The sequence below is a fragment of the Cataglyphis hispanica genome, chromosome 6 (assembly GCF_021464435.1).
Source record: "Cataglyphis hispanica isolate Lineage 1 chromosome 6, ULB_Chis1_1.0, whole genome shotgun sequence".
NCBI lineage: Eukaryota > Metazoa > Arthropoda > Insecta > Hymenoptera > Formicidae > Cataglyphis > Cataglyphis hispanica.
In genome coordinates, this window is record NC_065959.1 from 8,505,910 (window position 1) to 8,527,075 (window position 21,166).

Sequence of the window (21,166 nt, forward strand, 5' to 3'; positions counted from 1 at the left end):
AGGATGTCTACTCAAAAATTATTAAAGCGGAGGAATGATTTTTATAAAATTAAATTTTTTAAATTTCCCGAGTTCCAATGAAATTCCATGAGAATTTTCTGATTTTCCCAGATTAGATGAAAAATTTCTGACAATTTCAGCTTCTCCACGTTTTCTAAGAAAAAGAGAGAGAGAGAGAGAGAAAGAGAAAATTTAAAAATAACAGAGAGATAGACACTCTCTTTTATTTTTAAAAGAGATCATTTTGATATTGAGAATATTTTATTTTTGTAATAAAAATATAGCAGTAAGACATTTTATTCAAGATTGGTGATAAAACCTGCTTTTTTGGACGAATTATATTATATAATTATGAGTATTATATAATTACAAGAGTATCGTACAAACGTAACGATCGAGTATTGTCGAAATAAATAAATCTTTTTGCGCACATTTAGCGTGACGAAACATAAAAAATATCCATTGAGGTATAATTAAATTTATCTTACAACCCCTTCCAAGCACCCCCCCCGCTCTATCTCTACGAATGAGGATGCTTTTGCACGTGCCAGCGATAAATCCTATAGTTGGACATTAAAATAGAATTTATTCTTTTCGGTATATACATATATCATTAATAACGAGAAAAATGGATTTAGAATTTTATATGAGTAATCATAGATATGCATACTTTCATTGTTTTCGTCGATTGAAGCTTTTCCGAATATTAATCATCGAAGATATTTTGGTTGCAGACAAAGCTTATCGAAACAGAATAGAAAAATATTTAATTAAATATGACATAATGCATAATTATTGATTTGTTCTCAATGTTTGTAAAAGCAGTTAAAAACGTTGATGTAAAAAAATAGATTAGAAAGCGAGAAGAACAATTTTTAGACGTAATCTTTTCCCAAGATCCTCATCACACAGTTCGTATTCACGGCTTGCCAGCAATTTTCATTTATTAAACCGAAGCCACACATTCCACATCACATTCCTAATGTTCATTCCCATGCTGTCGTCAACATTAAGTTATCCTTGTGCTATTATTAATCTTATGAAAGTCTTATCTTATAAGTGGTATTCTTTTTCACTGATCAAATATCATAATTAATATTGATGAAACAATTGATTTTTTTAATTACACGGAAAAATATAAAATATGACAACGATAAATTTTAATAATAAATTTTTTAACAATATAAGATTTAAAAATAAATAAAATTAAGACGGTTCAGCTATTGTAAAACTGGATGCATCTATTGGTAATTGTAAAGTCAATGTTCATGAGATTAGAAGAGGGTATTAGATTATCCTGATGAATCCCTATATACGTAGTTGCCTATGCTTTTGCAAGACTTCCAACTTTTTTTTACTATCTTTAAGAAAGAATAGCATATTCATTTTTTTTTAATCTCGCAAAAAATCCAAGTTTTATTATCATTTATCAACCTTCGTTTGGATTATCATTATTGATTCACTACTTCATCGGAAATGCAAAAAGAGATTTACAATGTAACGTGTATCCAGCCGCACTCTTCCCGATAATACTTGCAACATCGTCTTCTTATAGTCATAATGAAACTTTAAATAAAATAAAATAAAATCCAAATGACAATTTTTCGGCAGATTATAAAAATGAAGGAAAATTAAAGAATAATCAAGAATTAAAAGACAACAATACAATCTATTATCACAATTAAACATATAGTCGAATATTACACGTGTCGTCGAATAAAGCCTTATCGACGAGCCATTAGAAAATATATCACGCTAACATTAATAGCCTATTAAAAATGTACATCACGGTGTCATTAATAGGCTACGCCCATCAGAAAGTATAGCGGGACAACGTAAATAGCCTATTCCGGCTATATCAAGGTTCTGCTGATCATCCTCAGCTTTTTGCGCATAGATTCGTCACTTTCTTCCGGAAATAAATTGCCACGAGGCGATCACCTCCGTAAACATCTGCATTCTTTTTCTCGCAGGTGTCTTTATTTCGCGCTGCTGATGTTATGGCTAGCACTTTGGTATACATAGACACGCGCGTCAACGTTGTCAGCAAACTACATAATACAATCACCTTGTGCAATATCGCTGACCTAGATAGTCGAGATGATAGGTACTTAGGTTGGCACTGTCCCGTTCGGTTGACCCCGCCAAGCCGAATTGCTTAACGTTTGTACTTTTTCCTAGAGATGCACCTGTGTGTCAACAAATTTATAAAAAAAAAATGAAGCACATGTTTAAAAAAATAAAGTATTATTGCAAGGTAAATCGGTGCGTAAAATTTCATGGCGAAGATGCGCTTCAACGCTATCAACCAGTTAATTAAAACAGTATTACGTCGCTTGGCAATTACTTTGTGGCTGGCCTGGATAATATGATGGACGCATGCAAGTATAATAATTGAATTGCAAAATGTCAGGAAATTGCGTATTACGAAATTGTACAAAAATCCTAGATTATGCATACGCAATTATCTCTAACTCTTCGTTACTGATCGGATCGATTGCGGTCTTGGACAGTAGGAACTATTTCCGATTCGCTAGCTTTGGTGGAAGACGCATCATTAAATACTTCCGTTTTACAAAAAAAGATTTTCCAACGATAAAATAAATCATATATTGCCTATTACTCTTGTTACACATTTAAATTTATAAATTTCAAGGTGGAAAGTAATTTTTATATTAAATTATCTTCTGTGTTACGTGCTCCTATTTATTCTGCAACTTTCGTAAAAGGATAACTTTAAATTTGATAATTCTTATTGAAGTTCCAGCTTTTTTCTTTTTGAAGAATTCAAATGTTCCATAGCATTGCAATTATATTCTATATTTTATTGAATAGGATAAAAAGATCATATCTTCCATATCATGATCAATTGATCTTTCATTGTCAAGTTGTCAATGGAAAGATATAGCATATGAAGGGATATTGTACTAGATATAAGTTACAGGCGAAGAGTATGTGCTATCGGAGCTTGATAAGAGCTATATAATCCGCGTTTGAACATCAATGTCATCTCATGACGGTGTGTCCTTCAATCTTTTTTACCTATTTATCTATCTTTTATAGTATATGCCAATATGCCAAATTCGCCTTCGACGAAAAGAGATAAGACACTTGAAGAGAAAGAAAGAGTGAAAAAGTGGAGGAAGAAAAAGTGAAAGAAAAAGAGACAGAGAGGGCCTCCGGATCAATAGGTCGTGGCTTTATTGACTTGGAAAACCACTAAAGAAACATATTGGTGATGGACAGGCGGAATCTTATATTCGTCGATTGCATTCCGAATCGTATATGTTTGCCGTCCTATTGAGAAGAATAACCAACCGTGGTCTTCAAGCACGTTGGCTCATTATGGAAATTGTGGCAAAGACTTTTGATAATGAGAAATTGCTCGAAATTTTGTGCCATCGTTAATAGCCCCTAGATTAACTTGCCATATGAGCGGATATCCATATAAAAGAATAATGAATCGCACGAGAACCACGAGTCATATATATATATATATATATATATATATATATATATATATATATATATATTTCATTTTTTTTATAATTCACAAGCTTGATATAATGCATTATAAAAATATAGATGAATTACAGCGGTTTCTTTGCGATACGCGAGTTTAACGAATAAAATTTTTCAGTGATAAAAAGTTGTTTTAATTTTTGCCTTTACATTGTCGTCGCTTCCCCAATTAATTAGTTTTTCAAACGTTGCAAAAAATTAAAAAGATATGAAAATAATTTTTGTGTTTAACTAATAATGGAACCTCACGAGTCTGCAAATTTTGATTTAATGAAACTTTGCATACACGTGTAGTTGCAGTAAATCGATACGGAAAATCAGAAATTTTCTCTGATATTAAAAAAAGATTCTAAAATGAAATCATTTTTCACATTTTTTATGTAGAATGATTCTTTCTTTTAATATATGTATATATTTGAAAAATTAAGATATTAAAAAATGTGTGTTTTATACAAAAGTTTTTAATACAAAGAATAATTAAAAAAATAATTAAAATAAGCATTTCACACGCATTTATTTTTCTTTATTTAAAGCAATGTGAATATTGTAAAAGGTAAGAAAAAATACATAAAAAATTGTAAAAGGAAATGTAAATTGCGATAAAAAAATGTTTAAAAAAATTTATAAACCGTTCAACAAAGACAGATATAAAACTAAATTGCATATCATGAATTTATAAATTCTGTAAAATTCTTTGTACATTCTTTAAAAACTAAATATTATGTAATACTTAAAAATTGATTATATTTGAATAATCAAATTTTAATTTAGATAATTGTTATATAAATATATTTATCATTAATCTTTTATCATTAATCTTGTAATGAATGTCACATACAAACAGAAAATGCGAAATACATGATGTGTTAGCTTTTATTGATATTATGGAAATGTCAGTCGTAAAATGATGTATATGCTATTCGATATATAATAATTTTTTTATTCCTAATAATAAAATAATTTCCTAATAATAAATGTTATTACGATTCATATAAAAGATAAGTACATTCAAAATAAAATTATTTTTATTTTATAATATTAAATGCAATAAATATCCTTTAATATAAAAGCAAAAAATACAAGAGAATTTTTAAAAATAATAATTTTTAAAAAATGTTATTGGCGTGATTAACTAAAGATATTTTTATTATTAAAAAAATCACAAATTTTATACAAGACATTTTATTGATATTTCGAATGGTTTTTAAGATATATAAAAATAAATCCAAAGCTATTTTATTTATGAGAGATGATTTAAAGCCGATTTCTGACATTAATTGAAAATCTTTGAATTAATTTATTTATCCTACTTACATGTATGCAAATTTATTAAAATTAGAATTAACAAAGTAGCAAGATTTTCTTCTAAGATAAGTATACGCAGAGCGAATGATTAATGACGAATTGATGGCTAGACAAATAACGCAATTGTTCCTTGCAATTGCTCGTTACCCGAATACAAACTCGACACGATGTATATGTTTATGTGTGCGCGTGTGCGTACGTATTGACTTCCATTAAGTAATTTATCATCGGTATAAAATTATAGAAATTGAGAGAAAGAGAAGAAAGCAGTTGCAAAAGATGAATCTTCCTCAGGATTAAATAATTAACAATTCCATTACTTTGCAAGTCAGTCGCGTTCTCGAAATGCGCCACTTCCGCGACAAACGCGAGATGTACATATTTACGAAATCTGCAAATGTTTGAAATACATCAGATTTTATGACTCGATAAGAGATTCAAGCGAGTGCTCGAATATGCAAAACAATTCCAATAATAAGGCAGAAGGCCGCTTTTAATTTAAAATATCTATTTGATGCGCGCGAAATAATGGCTCTAACAAGACATAGAAATTTATGTGCATTATTCTCTGAAGTAACACAAAGCAAATACATATATATATATATACATCTCTCATTCTCATAGAGAAATTCACGACAAAATTAAGTTTCGTTAGAAAAATTATTAGCATGTATTCCACGCGAGATACCTTAACTAGTGAAAGGAAACCACAAACTAAATTTACTAGAGAAGAATACTAATTCGTTAGATTACGTTACATCGCGCAAATGCGAAATGGTTTCCAAAACGAAAACCAAGCAACTTTTGGCAATGACATAAAAAATTATCTTCCTCCAAGATTTCTCTATCATCACATTTTTTATTATCGACAATAAGTCGCATATTGTAGCTATAATAAGACAAAATATATTAAAATAGTTTTTTCTTGCAACTTTAATTGCAAATTTCTCAAAAATTTTAACATAACGAGCAATTAAAAAAAAAAAAAAAAAAAAGGAAATTATATTCAATATCTACTACGGTAAGCGACTAGTCATCTTCTTGTGTTGGAAAAAAAAAAGTTATTTTTTGTCAAACTATGTCATTAAGAGACGCATCTCTTTTCTCAGCCAGTCCCATGAAGACACCTGTTGATGACTTTATATGACAATATTGCATCACGTTATAGGAAGCCTCTACGATTCCTCTTTATGATCGTCGATCATAATAACAGCGACACATGAGATTATCAGTTTTTGCCGAATAGAACCAAGTTAAAAATCTAACAAAATCCTCGAGCAATCCTTGAAATAAATGACAGTGCTTACTACGTTCGTGTCACGCACACGTATCGTGTTTTCTTTTCCAGATTCAGAAAAATAAAATTTGGCGTTGAAAGAAATGCATTATCCGCCGTGTGCTAGTGATATCGTCATATCGATTTGTTCCACGTAAAACATCTCACGGATATAAATCGTGCCGAGGAGCGAGAACTCGTTCGAAAAACTTTTACGTGCTTATATTTGCCGGTCAAAAGCATGGGGGAGGAGTAGGTCAAGGCGAATACCGGTTACATTCGGAATTCAATTCGCATGCATGCTACTTTACCGCGACGATGGATGCCTATAGGGCGATTTACACCTTGTTCGCGCGAGAGAGTATAATAAGCAAATAATGATTAATCATCGAAGAAAGGGCGCGCGTAATTATATTTTAAATCCCAAGGATACGCAGATGCATTCGACGTTATGCAAGATCGTCAGAGGCTGTGTCGACGCCAAATATGCATAATGCGTTGTACTTTCGCTTTTATCTCTGCTCGAACATCATGTTGTGCACGAAATTCGGAGCAATAACATACCAATCAACCTTGAGACGATGCAATTAATAATCGCGTATTGACCTCGTTAATTTTTGCGTTAAATCAAGAGCAATCGACAAAAGGTACATATACAGAATGGATTCAAACGTTCCATCTAGACTTTGAGATTTTATAGGAAATTTAATTCTGAACAAAAAATTTCGTGTAAACATGGGTCAAAAAATGCTTCCTTAATAATTTAGCGGACAAAAATCTCTGAAATCACTGTTATTTTATACATTTTTATAAATATCAGGGAAAATATGCGTTTTTTAATAAAAAGTTCGCAACAAAAGTTGTAGATAATTAAATTATCTTTCAAATGAGATCAAAATAATTGTAGTAGGTTCCATTGGTTCTGAGATAAACTAGTTTCAAATGTACAAAAAATTATTTTATTTTTATGAAAAAAGAAGATTTTTATTTTTTATTTTTATTGATTTTTTTCCAAGAAATTTATTAAGCTTCATTTTCTTTTTATTCCACTTCCTTTTCACTTTCTGCTCTTCCTTTCATCTTCCTATGGTGATTAGTTTAAATAATGCAGAAAAATAATTTTTTTCTTTTTAGTGGAATAACCAACAAGCAAGCGAAACATTAAAAATTAGCTAAGGCCATAACAGCATAAGTAAAGAGTATTTTTAAAAAGTTCTATCCTCGATAGCTAAAAAAATATTTTTTTTCATTTGAAAGGTAATTTAATTCTCTACAATTTTTATTTGAGTACTTTTTGTTAAAAAACGTACTTTCCTTGAAAATTTGTAACAATGTGTAAAATAATAACCGTGATTTTAGACATTTTTAGGCGCTAATTTTTTAAGGAAGCACATTTTTCGATCCATGTTTATAAGAAACTTTTTGTTCAGAATTAAATTTCCTATAAAATCTCAAAATTTTACCGAAACGTTTGAGCCTACCCTGTATATTCGAGAAATAAAGAAAAATGATACGATTTAAATGCTTCTCTCTTGAAAAATTTCTCTACGATGTTAGATCGCGTCGTTAAGTTTTAATAAAATTTCTTTTCCAACAGAATGATATATTCATATGATCGTTAATCCATCAAGGCTTTCACGATACAGGCTGCTGATCCAACGACAATCGTTTACACCTTCATTGCGCAATCATCGAACATGTGTGCAATATAAATAAGGAGGATATGTCGTGTTTAGATTAATAAAGCTCGGAATCGAAAACAGGTGTGACCTTTAATGTATAAGGTAAGCGCGTAAACATGCGGGAAAATATGCAGGAGGAGGCTTAAGCTATCAATGTATGTATATGATTTTCTATGATTACGATGACATTGTCATTAACACGTCATGTGATATATCATAAAATCGATATAATATTTGCATGAAATTTCAATTGATAAGGAGCTCTTCTAAACAATTTTATATCTCCAATTTTAATATCATTGCAATTTAATTCATTAAGCCTTGTTTGTTTATTGCTTCCAAATATATATATATATATAGAAAGAATACAAACACGTTTAAAAAAATACTTATTCAAGCAATTCAATTCGTGAGAAATGGAATCGCAAGTCTTCACAGGTGGAAAACACGATATCATGAGCAATTTACGAGTATCGATTTATCTACTAGACTATGTATGAAAGCGATTATATCTCTCTACGATTATTGTTTTCACTGGTTTCCCCACACGTGTCTGCAAATCTATCGCTAATTTAGAGAGAAAAGAAAAAGCAACAGATATAACTTCCATAACCAATAATATTTTAATTTTACACGATCGTAGGTTACAGCCACGATATTCGTCTACCTCAATTGCAATTTATTTCATGTTAACAATTTATTTCGTGGTTTGCTACGAAGCTTGCGCAATCATGGACAAGTGAATTATTTATTTATTGAAACAAAGCGTGTGTAGGAGAAATGATTCTATTTATTTATTTAATAAATTAATTCCTTTTATTGATTTTATTCATATATTTTATTAGTATTTTTATATAAACACAGAGCGATGCTAACTGAGATTGTACCGAAATAGAAGATGCATATTTATTTCGGTCAGTGTGTTGTTTCAAGGCAAAAAAGCCGAGATGAGTCTGACATATATATATTTTACTTTTTTGATATACTTATTTTACTTTTACTATGAGCACGATGGGACGTAAAATTGAGAACTTTAAAAAGAAAAATCGTATTCTTTTAAATATTTGTTCATTGTGACGTTTACAAGTAATACGCGTCTAGTTTTCAGTAAATAAAACGCATTTTGCCTTTAAGGTTTCCACGGTGCAGCCATATTAATTAAGCTATGACTTCAAAAGTAAGAAACCGCGTGAATTTTCTTACAAGATATGTAAGTACATTAAAATTAATTAATTCTTTCGCTTGACACTACTCGCATTCGATAATACGAAATTGATAAAATATAACGAAAATTCTATGCTTTTTTATGTATAATTCATTTGCATAAGTAAATTTTTATATATTATGTATATATTTTACATATTATGTTTATATTATGTATATATTTTTATATATTTTTATATATTTACAATAATTTTTTTTACATTTCTTTACAAATAAAATTAGACTCTATGATACAATTATTTATTGTCAATAATCCATGAATATTGAAATGAGCTTCTTTATACTTTATTTATATCATATTATATTATTATCATATTTTATATCATATTATATCTTATCATATTACATCTTATCATATCTATACTATTTAGAATTAAAAAAAAAAAACAATTTATTTCGCGAAAAAAAATACGATTTTTTTGACATCATAAAGTGAAAGACTCAGGAGCTTTAATTACGACAAACAGTGAATGGATGTTAATCGATGTTGACGTTCGTAAAGTAATATTAATTAGTAAAGGTTCAATTGAATAAGAACCGGTGATTACAAAATATGAACAGAAAGATAAACAGCTAATAAATATCTTTAAGTGAATGATTTTTTTCTATTTATACAGTATAAGTACAAAATATATATAACTGTTATATCATTATGATAAAAATGCTTAATTTTTAAGTTAGTTTATTAAGATTCTAATGTGTAGGATCTATTCTCAGAATAGTGACATTTTATTTATTTATTTTTTTATTTCATCGTGTGAAATATAATCTTTTCGTAGAAAATTTGAATATTTATTTTTATGTAACTGACGCCGAGCTCGGACTCGCGAAAGTTTAAAATTAATCCCAAATCAATTCTCTAGCATCCTGCCCTAGTTACAGGATGGTATTGGGGTATCATATATAGTCAATAAAGTCACCATTATCCTCTAAAATTAAACAGTTAACACAAAAAAAGATTCATAAATTTTAGAAAATTTATAATGACATCACATAATTAAAGAATATATAAATTAAAGATTTTAGTGGATGGTTCATAAAAAGACCAGGTCAAGCGATATCATAATCTATACAAAAGAGAAAGAGAAAAAGAAATAAAGAGAGAGAGAGAGAGAGAAAGAAAATTATTTTTGCCCAAATCAATGAACCCTATCTACTACTTACAGTAAACAATTGTCGTTCCTTGATTAAGAACAATCAAACGTCAAATATACGCAATTTCGCCTGTATAGCTCGTGTTACGATCATCACGTACGTGTATTCAGAGCGATGCCGTTTCTATCCGCGCGAAGATGTCTTTGACAAGTAAATGATGAAGACGCAACCGGAAGGGATTATTTGCGAAGCGGCAATAGGTGCTTGCGTCATACTGACCTGCGGTAATTAACTATCGTTTCGATTGAATTCATCATACTTGATCCAGCCAACAATGCATACTTTTCAATATAATAATCTCGAATCAAACTATTCGATTTATATATTTTATTACACATGCGAATTAATAAATATTTTATAATTTAATAATTTTAAAAATATTTTCTAATTTTCTTTCTCTTCTCTTATATCTCCCTAACATTTCCTTACCTTCAGCTTTTTGATAGAGCATTTTTTATTCGTCAATTATCCAGACTTCAAATTACCGGTATACGCGCAATTTTCGTGAAAAATAAGATAGTATAAAAAAAAAAAATGTAATTTAATGGAACGTAAAATTTTATACGAAAAAGAAAGGAGAATGTACCTTATACAATGTATCTATCTCGCTTTGCGTTTTCGTCAGTGTCCCGAGTTGTAAGTTGCAGCAGGTGCAAAGGGAAGAGACGCGCTGCACATACCGGAAAAGAGGAGGGGAAGGGTGGAAGGGCAAAGGGGAGCCAGATCCATGCCTCGTGTATGTTTTCGTAAAAAGTTATTCGCGATAATTATGATTCGTTTTTCCTCGATATATTTTTGGAGTACCGAATGAAGTATTTATGTGGAGGCTCTATCGAGGCTCTAGTGAAATACGTAACGCATGAAACATGCGACACTTAATATTTATTCAATTTGACAACTTATCGCCTGGAGGGGGTATTGACATTTCATAAAAAGTCAAAGGTCCACAATTGCACATTATTTATTTAAATGATGACATATATATATATTTTTTTTTTTAAATACAAATTATATTTTATATATCTTTTAGGTAATCTAAGTATAAATGTGTATGTATGTAAGGGAGAGGGAGAAAGAGAGAGAGAGAGAGAGAGAGAGAGAGAGAGAGAGAGAGAGAGAGAGAGAGAGAGAGAGAGAGAGAGAGAGAGAGAGAGAGAGAGAGCGGGGGGAGAGAGAGAGATTCATATTCATTTTTTCTTTAACAATCTCATTATTCAGAGCGATATATAACTATATCTTTAAAATCATCATATAATAAAATTCTTTCTAACAATATTGTTTAAAAATAATTAATAATATTTTAATAATATAAAACATAATTTATATACTTGTACAACAGATAATACACGAACTGGCGGGAAAAGCTGCCCTTCTTCCCGGCACAGGTAAGTGGGCAGAAGAAAAAAAAAAAAGAAAGAGTGCTAAAATGTGGGTTAAATACGGGATCGCCCGTACGATAACCCGATACTTCGCAACTTACCGGAAAGGAGAGACTCACCCGTAAGAATAGCAAATGCCGGTCACAGCTACGTCGTCGTGGTCGTCGTGCACGGGTGGATCTTCCCTCTCTTTCAGGATGCACGATTTGACGTAGAGCGTCGCCGAAACGTATCGAGACAGCACGAGGATGCTTAATCGTGTGTCTCCTCAACCGTACGAGGTGCGTGCCGTGCCACGCACTGTACTGTTTGTACTTTACTGCCGATCCGCGCTAATAGCAGGTGTTCGCGCTTCTCGATGCGAGAGCGATGCGTGCGGCACACGGAACGCACGGTACGCACGCAACACGCGCGCGACAGCGTCCCTTTGACGGTGGTGCAGGACGTGACCGCGCGACACCAACCATTCGTCTCTCACGAACTAGTGTTTACTACTGACACGAGCACTCGCGCTCCCTTCGAGCGAGTACGCCGAGACGAGCCGAACCGAGCCGAGCTGAGCCGAGGTCAGTTGCGTCACGTTTGGTAGCATCGCCCTCGCGGATTTTTAATATACATATGATGAAGCGAGACGCGGCCCCTCGTCGAATGCAATAGTCGCTGACAGTTTTTGATATCGGCATGTGTCAAATAAGAATGGATATAAGTTTCTTTTTTTTGCGATTATAATGAATAGAAGGAATCGATCAAAAATAATGACAGAAATTATATACGACGTGTATCTTATATTAATTTTCCGCTTTGATATTTATTCCGTAAAAAAAATTTTTAATATAAATTAAAATTAAAATTATATAATAATGTTAATTAAAATTATATAATAATGTGGATCTAAAGAAATGATTATTGATGAAATATAATTTATTTAAATGATAAAATATATTTTAATATATTTTAAATCTCTGTTAACAATACAAAAATTATATGAAAAAGAATTCAGAACATATAATTTCTTTTTTTTTTATTTTTCGGTATGTAAAATTCACCCTTAAAATTTGTACAAAGGCTTTCAATTATACCTTAAACATATTTTGGAAAATATTATCAATAATCTTTAATATTGATATATAATTATAATATCACAGATTTGAACTTGTATCAGTTAAATCAATAATAGTTTCCGTTACTTTATTTTACCAATTTTTCAAAATTGCGTTAATATACGCTTTGTTGTTGCTGTTTTCGTCACTTGTATTCGGCGCACAGTTGGATTGCTCCGACAAGTAAGCATAATAAGCTTCAACGAGACATACTTCTTCGTAAAGATCTTCCGCTGACATTTCGATGATACCCGCGCATTCATCTAATAACCATCGAAAACTCCTTGGCAGCATTTTCTCGAATAATTCAAAATTCTTGGTCTTCACGCGGCTAAAATTGCAATGATACATCCAATAATCTTTAAAAGGTCTGAGTAATCTGAGAGTGTTGTCATCAAATGTAAAAAAAGTATCATCAATTATTGGTTCTTTACAATTATTCTCCAACTGATCATCTGCATCATATTCAATTTCATTTTTCATGAGATCATCAAAAATAGATGCATTGATACTTAAACTCAAAATATCGGAAATGTTTGGTAGCGTATTTTCGATTTCAAAATTTTCTCTTGAAACAATTTCAGATTCTTCTGTATAAGAATCATCTTTGTTTGGATTTTCGATATTTTGCTTCACAAATTTACCACGTGTATTTCTAAAAAGTTTACGTTTCTGTTTCTTCATTTGATTTGAATTTTTAAATACAGCTTTTTTTTCTGTACGTGAAAGATTTATATCGTATTCTTTACAAAATTTGGATAACAATAATGCCGTCTCCTCGGGAACAATGTCTTTTAAACATGTATCATTATCATCATTATCTTCATTTTCATTATCGTTAGTATTTGGGATTGCTAATTTGCCATTCGGCAGAGTCTCATTGAATATAAATTCATCCGACGATGCTAAAGGGAGATCCTTTATAACTGAATTCCGAATATTATCATAATACTGTCTTTTCTTTCCATCAATTTTAAGACTGCAAGTTATTTTTTTATGTAAGTAATCAATGATATCTTCTTTTTTCTCGATATCTTCCTCCAAAAAATCCTGTATTATTATATTGTCCTGCAAATCTTTTATATTAGCCATTTTTGTTTGTTCAAAGAGTGCTACGGTTTTTTCAACAAAATGCAAATTTGAATCAATGAAATTTATTTGCATATTGTAATTTGAAGTCAATTTGCTAATGCTAAAATAAAAAAGAGGAAATACATTATATTTTTTTGCAATATTGACAAGCTGACAATTTGTGTGTGTGTGTGTGTGTGTGTGTGTTTGATACAATACTTACATACAATACTTACAATTCTGGTTTTGTCATGTATCCAATTTTTGTGGAAAAAAAGCCATTTCGGAGTATACTTGGCAAATCATATAATGGATGTTCCAACAATTGTTGAAGATACGAGTGATGTGCCATTAACGAAGGAGAAAAGTCATTCACCTCATTTATTGGTAAATCAATGTAGCTTATATCAGTGATACATTGTTTCATTGCATGAACCAGTTCACGCGGTATTAGATGCTTGTGCGTAATTATCTCAGGTTCTTCCCTGTCTACTTTGGAATCAACAGTCTCCAAAAATTTGATATATAAACTATTTACATCTGGTATGTGCAGGTTGTATTTTAACTTGGTAGGGTAGTGCGCATTGGCTAAAACAGCTTTTCGACATTCAATGTATCTCTGCCATTCTCGAAAACTAAACAGTTTTGTATCGCTAATACCTTCTTCATTAATTACACTGAAATAAAAAAAAAATACATTATATCAAGATAGAAGAAAATAGTATAGTAGATTTTAATAATTGAAGAATGTGTGATATATGATTCTGATATCAAATTATTTACAAGAGGGAATTTGCAATCGCATAATTTCCGATATTCGGTGTATTTTTCCATTTTTTCGTCATCTAAAGTTGTACCGTATGTCATGCAATCGTTCATAATTACAGCATAGGGCATTCTGTGAGAGGTAAAATACACGCTCCATTCACCAGTTTTCTTAAATACAATGCCACCGACAATATAATTATATTCATCTAATGTATAATCGAGATTTCTTTTCAAAGCTTTCTGTGGGTGATATCTTTTTTCAGTATCGTTCGCAATAATTCTTGCTAAACCAAATTTTGCAACAGATTCCCCATAACTTGTTAATGAACATCCTACAGTTCTATTAGCATATACACTGCAACCCAGTGTAGAAGAATCGCCTACACTGCCCACTAATTTTCCTTTAGAACCACCACTTGTAGTTCCTGCAGCAATAGTATGTCCATCATAAGCTATGCAGCCAATGTTGCTTCCATAATCTGTACGTGTGCGAAAATTTTATTAGACTCATCTCTTATAAAATTAGAAAGAATATTAAAGAACGATTTTTTGTCTCAAATATTATCTCAGTATGCACACTTTACTTTCTAATAATTTTGTATAACAACAATCTCCAATATCTAGATTAACATTGCAAGTGCTCGTTTCTTCCAATTCAGTTAAATATGCTGTAGGTGCAATCATATTTTCCTTAGATAACAAATTTAATTTTGCACTTTCTGCTAAGTTTCTTGCGCCTTCCCCTACTACGATAGAGTTGGGAAAATTATCGAGAACATATCTAGCAAGTGATATTGGATGCTCTATATCTGACACTGCTGCCACAGATCCACACTCTAACTTAAAGCCATCTATTATGCATGCATCCATTTGTATATTTCCTAACAATCAAGCACAGTACAATGAAACATATCATATTTGCCTGCATTGGAGGCCACAACTATTTATATTTGTATATACCTATATTATTTAAAACCGACCCATAACCACAATTGAAGAATTCGTCACATTCTAACCACCACAATGTAGTCTCTACAGCTTCTATAGAATTTGTACCATTTAACAGACTTTTATATCCAGCAGATGCTGCTTTTTTACAAGTTGTTATTTTTTCAATGATTAGCTCATCATCAAAATTTCCAATACTACCATGTACTAGTACACATGGAGCATTAAAATCTTCACAATTACGCTGCATTATTTTTAATATTCACATTATTAGTCTTAATTTTAAATTAAAAGTTAAAAGTTTGTCAAAGTATTTTAATGGTTATATCCATGAAATAATTTTTAAGTTAACGTAAAATTTTTAGAAATGTAATACATAATTGATAAGATAATTATGATCAACTACATTCTCAATACACATATTACTATATATACATATATTCAATTGTTATAATGGTTCATCTTCCCTCTTATCCATTATATCTATTTACATATGTATATGTGCATCATTCATTCATTTATATAATGGCAATTTTTTATATGTACAATATATATAAAATGTATTTTTATCAAGTAAACCAAATAATGTTGTAATAAAATAATGTTATAATAAAATTATTATATTATAATTTATTATTATTATAGTGTGATAAATCTAAAAATGTTCTCTTCATTTAGACTATAGAGATTCAGCAGCTATTAATAATCTGATAATATATCATAAATTTATTTAAGAATAATGTATGTTTAAAAAATTGCCTTTATCTTTCATCATTATGAAACTCAATTTGATACATACCTATTAATCTTGTCAGCAACATTACTGATTTCATATTCCGTAATGCCATCTAAACTCAATAACGTTTTCAATACTACAATAATAAATGCCATAGCACGACCTTCATAATTGGGAATGCAAGTCTTTTTATCAAACTTCATTTTTGGCGGAGATAAAGCTACTAATCTTTCCGCGTATAAAGATATACCCCCTAAAAATGTTTTTTTTTTTTAAATATTTTCTACATACACATAAAGTTAAATTGTTTAAATAAACATACTTGGTAAATTCAATTCACTGCAATATCGATTAATAAGCGGTAAAAAATCGGGACAAATTATTGTCGTGACTCCAAGAAATTTCGCCATTCTTCCAATTATCCTTCTCATTCCCTTATGCGTTATGTCCGCAGCTCGCGATAAAAAATTTACATCACTTCTTGTTAAAGCCACTTCAGGAGGTATCAATTGATCCAATTTATAATAAGATAAATGTCCTTCTCTCCCATTTCTGCAAGAGAAATTGTATTGAAAAATACAAAATAATAAATACATATAATTATCAACACACAAATTCTACCTTAACATGTCACCTAAATGTATATCCTGATTATGAATCCTTAGAGCCAAATATAAAATTGCCCACAATTTCATAGGTGTAATTAATTCTGGTCCTGTTTTGTATTGAGTTGTTACATGATTTTGCTTATATTTTTTGCGTTTGTGTCTTGGTATTTTCTTTGCCATCTCTTTTATTCTTTTTGTTTCATCCTTTGCATAAGGATCGAACTGTATTCTGTAATAAAAAAAAAATATCAAAGAGTATTAAAGATCATAATATTGTACACTGCAGTTCTTCTGTATGCTTATTCATGTTTCTTTTTACCTAATATTTTCAAAAGATTGTCTTGTGTGTTGCGTATGTGTACTAGATTGCATACTATATACACTTTGATTGAATGTACTCAGTGTTTCTCCTTCTGAACTCATTTGCGATTGCATAAATCTATCGTAATCCGCAGTAATCATAAGTTTCTGTAGAGAAAAAATTATTTTTATAATCTATTCTCAAAAACTAAATTTTACAAATCAAGTATATGTGTCAAACCATACTTTACTCCTATTTAATTCTTTTAAGGAAATCTCTTCACTTAAACAGGTAGAAATTGCAGAATCTGTTACATTACTTTCACCTTTTCTTTGTTTCTTAACTCTCTTTTGTGACAAAACTTTGCCATATATAATTTCAGCATCCCTAAAAAAAAATCACAATCGATATTATTAATTAAACTCGCAAACTCTATAAATTGTTTTTCCAAACACTTTAAATATTTAAACACAAAATATATATTTAAAATAAAATATAAAAATAAAAATTCTGATTAAACTCTTTTATATTTATAATTAAAAAAGTGGCTTATATAAATAGAATAGAAACTTTAAAATAACCTTTTCTTATATCTCCTAGCTAGTTTTGGTACAAGTTTCTTGTTTTTAGATATGAAAGCTATTTCTAGTTTCCCTAGATATCGTGCCCACAGTTGTAACACCGTTATTTTTATGTCAGCTGATACACCGAGTTCAATAAGTTCGTTTGTCAATCCAATTAAGACAAAATTATACAATTCCCACGATGTCCATCCAACTTCATCTGCAGACAAAAAAATATCAGATTACACTTAAACGAAATCTACTTGTTTTTATATATTATAATCTATTGTGCAAATTATTTTTTTAGAATGAAAAAAGCAAACCTGTTTTGCCACTTTTTACGCGACGGATTTTCGTTTTCCGCAACCTCGTATTATTTTCCATGGGCAGTTCCAACTCCACTTCTTTTCCGGCTTCCTAAATAGATATCAAATTAATAACACGTTTTTTTCAAAAACACATTTCTTTTCAAATTTACCTGATTTTGCGTTTGACATGTCGAGCAAAAGGAATAACCAGAGGCTAAATAGAAATCGGTGCAACCGCAGACTCCGCACTGTAGCATTTTCTTCTAGAATTTATCGAAAATGCGTCCGAAATCAGCTTTGACAATTTGTATGAAACGCCATACGCACACGTGCGACTATTGCGAATTGAAGGTTGGAGGGACAAATCTCGTGCGCATGCGCAGCAGCGACTAACGTGAGCACCGAGCATTGCATATAAATATATAATAAATTTGATTATGATCCATAAAATATATTGTTATATGTATAGTCCAACGAAAGATTGTAATTTTAATCGAGCATTAAATGTATGATGATATAGTTTTGATAGATATTCAATACAACAATTTTAATGCATCAAAGGAAGAAAAATTTTAATTTAAAATTTTATAGACAAGGAAAAGTAACATATATTATTTAAGATATTCTTATTATAATTATAGTGTGTTATTAATTATTTAAAGTATTCTTATTATAGTTATTATTTTATGATTTATTATACAATTATCAAACGTGGAGATAACTAACAATTTCATCTAAAATGCAGGGTTGGGAACGTTACTCTATAAAAGTAACTGTTATCGTTATTTTTTGTAAAAAATAACTCGTTATTGTTATTCCTTACTGATTTTAAAAAATAACGCGTTACCGTTATCATTAGTTAAAAAAGTAACGATTCGTTATTTTCTATGGTCACAGTTAGGAAAATATATCTCTCTTTGTCGAGATCCTCCTTGCGTGCGCCATGGCTTCTCCATTAGTATAAGCTCTATGCTTTCAGCGCTTTTATATCAAAATAATTTTATTCAATCAAGAATAATGCTCGTGATCAGCGCGCAATTTATTGAATAAATATAAGATAATAGAAAATCAAAAAGTAACGATAAAAGTAACGACTAATTCGTTACCGTTACTGTAAAAATGTAACGACGTTACCGTTACAGACAAAAAAAAAGTAACGATCGTTACCGAAAAAAAAATAACTGTAACGGTAACGACGTTACAAGTAGCGCGTTACTTCCCAATCCTGTTAAAATGTAATATCGACAAGTGATCTGTTGAAAAAATTCTTGATGAAAATTCTTTGAAGCTATAAATGATAAACAATAATATTTTGATTGTTAAGTTAACGTTTTACTGCAATAATTAAACTAGTTTCTTTGCTTCAAAGAAACTCTTCAGATGCTTCATTTGCCATGCATCCATAATTAGGACAATTACAGTTTGAGTCAGAGACCACCAGAATACAAGGCGATGAGTGCTTTCCGAAGTCTGTCTAAAGTGCTCTTCCCGATACTAGAAAATATATATACATATATAACTGCATTTATATTATTTTATTTTATATAAGACTTTGATTTATAGAAACTATGCAATTTATCTAATACTCTCTGATAATTTTATTCTTTGTTTACTTGTTCGACTTGACCCAAAAGTAGGTGTATTCTTCTTAACTGAAATTCTGATAACATATCCTTCTGCGTTACAACGCCAGAATTAATTGTATAATCTCCCACTTGAATATCCAGATGTACTCTCTGCAAATAAAAATAGTTTAATTGTATCATTTAATTTGCAATCTAGTTTTCATTTTACTTTTTCAATTTTTACTTTTTGATTCAATATGATAATAAATATAAACGGTGCACATATGCTTTACCAATTGAGTTCAACTATTGGTACTGTTTAAATATAAGCAGTTATAACATGTTCTCTTGGTGCGTGCGAGATAAAGGAAATTCGACCTTCGAAATTATAAACTCTTGAGAGAATAGTTTGCTGTCAGGATCTTTTATTTCAACATGCATACCAATGCCAGGACTATTTGGCGTGAAATCACCGCTTTTTGGGTCATAAATTGCAGTTTGTAAGCGACTGCAAAGACAAAATAACATGTGAAAGAAAATTTTCAATATTTCTGGAAGATAATTAAGCAATCAGAAGAGATGCCACCTGCATCTTACACAATATATAAATTCACATATATTTATGCATGTGTAGTAATGAGTTGAAATGGGATTCTCGTCGAAGGATTCTATTTTCTGGCGCCGTTAAATTAAAATATATTAGCAAAATACTCTAGCATTAAACTTCACTTAAGACCGTAGTATCATCCAAAATATCTTCGATAAAACTTTTCGACTTTATCTCTCCGATATGGAAATATAAACCGGTCCCGAATTTAAGAATGCATAAAAATGATAAAGATAATCTCATGTTTTAATATGTTTCACACAATACTTTATAATATCAATGAAAAAATACTGAATCACGAACAAACAATCGTATGCATACCGGAATATCAGAACGTACCAGAACGAAACACATACGTCACACTTTTGGCACCGACGAGATAAATCTTATGGGATTTAATGTGATTGAAAAAAAAATTTGCTGCGTGTTGTTTTAATTTAAGTTATTGTTTTATTATCGAAAATGTAGATCTTTTAAGTAACTGCCTCAAAAACAACAAAATAAACGATAACGTTAACATTCTTTAATAATCTCCGATAACGTTAACATTCTTTAATAATCTCCGACCCGCCGAATCCATTCGACAATCAGCTGGCGCGCTGTCAAGTCTCGGAAAGACTACGCATGGAAAAAATAAAAAATTGAAGATTAAAATTCAAAAATTTAAAAGATTAAAAATCAAAATTTGACTAATTAAGACAAAAGCACCTAAAATCCGAATGATCAAATTTTAGAATGAGAAAAATAAACTTTGTTTTTTATATGATGGATTCTCGTTTTTCACGGAACCTCGTTTTAATTTTTCATGAGTATTTCTCTTCTTCGGCTTCCTAAATATATCATATATAATAACATGTCTTTTCATAAAACATGTATTTCTTTTCAAACTTAATTGATTTTGCGTTTGACGAGAGTGAGAGATATCTGTTTTTTCTTTTTTGTTTTTTTTTTTTTTTTTATAAGTACAATATTCATTTTATTTTACTCGCTTTCCGTAAAAAATGTACAAAATTTTTGTTTATAATAAAGGTAAAATTATGAACAATCT

At 30.4% G+C, this 21,166-nt stretch overlaps 1 protein-coding gene and 1 pseudogene across 1 annotated transcript; both read right to left on the reverse strand.

The window, feature by feature from the left end:
• Positions 1–12,514: 12,514 nt before the first annotated feature.
• LOC126850717 (TATA box-binding protein-associated factor RNA polymerase I subunit B) lies at positions 12,515–18,276 on the reverse strand. The gene is made up of 10 exons (XM_050593977.1): positions 18,117–18,276; positions 17,962–18,055; positions 17,657–17,858; positions 17,321–17,462; positions 17,094–17,242; positions 16,788–17,003; positions 16,489–16,718; positions 16,230–16,419; positions 13,951–14,391; positions 12,515–13,835 (listed from the first exon to the last, which is right to left on the reverse strand). Exons 1-10 carry the CDS (start codon positions 18,201–18,203, stop codon positions 12,737–12,739), a joined length of 2,850 nt encoding a protein of 949 aa, XP_050449934.1. The 5' UTR covers positions 18,204–18,276; the 3' UTR covers positions 12,515–12,736.
• A 1,014-nt stretch (positions 18,277–19,290) lies between these two features.
• On the reverse strand, positions 19,291–20,361 carry LOC126850482 (transmembrane emp24 domain-containing protein eca-like; annotated as a pseudogene).
• Between the last annotated feature and the right edge of the window lie 805 nt (positions 20,362–21,166).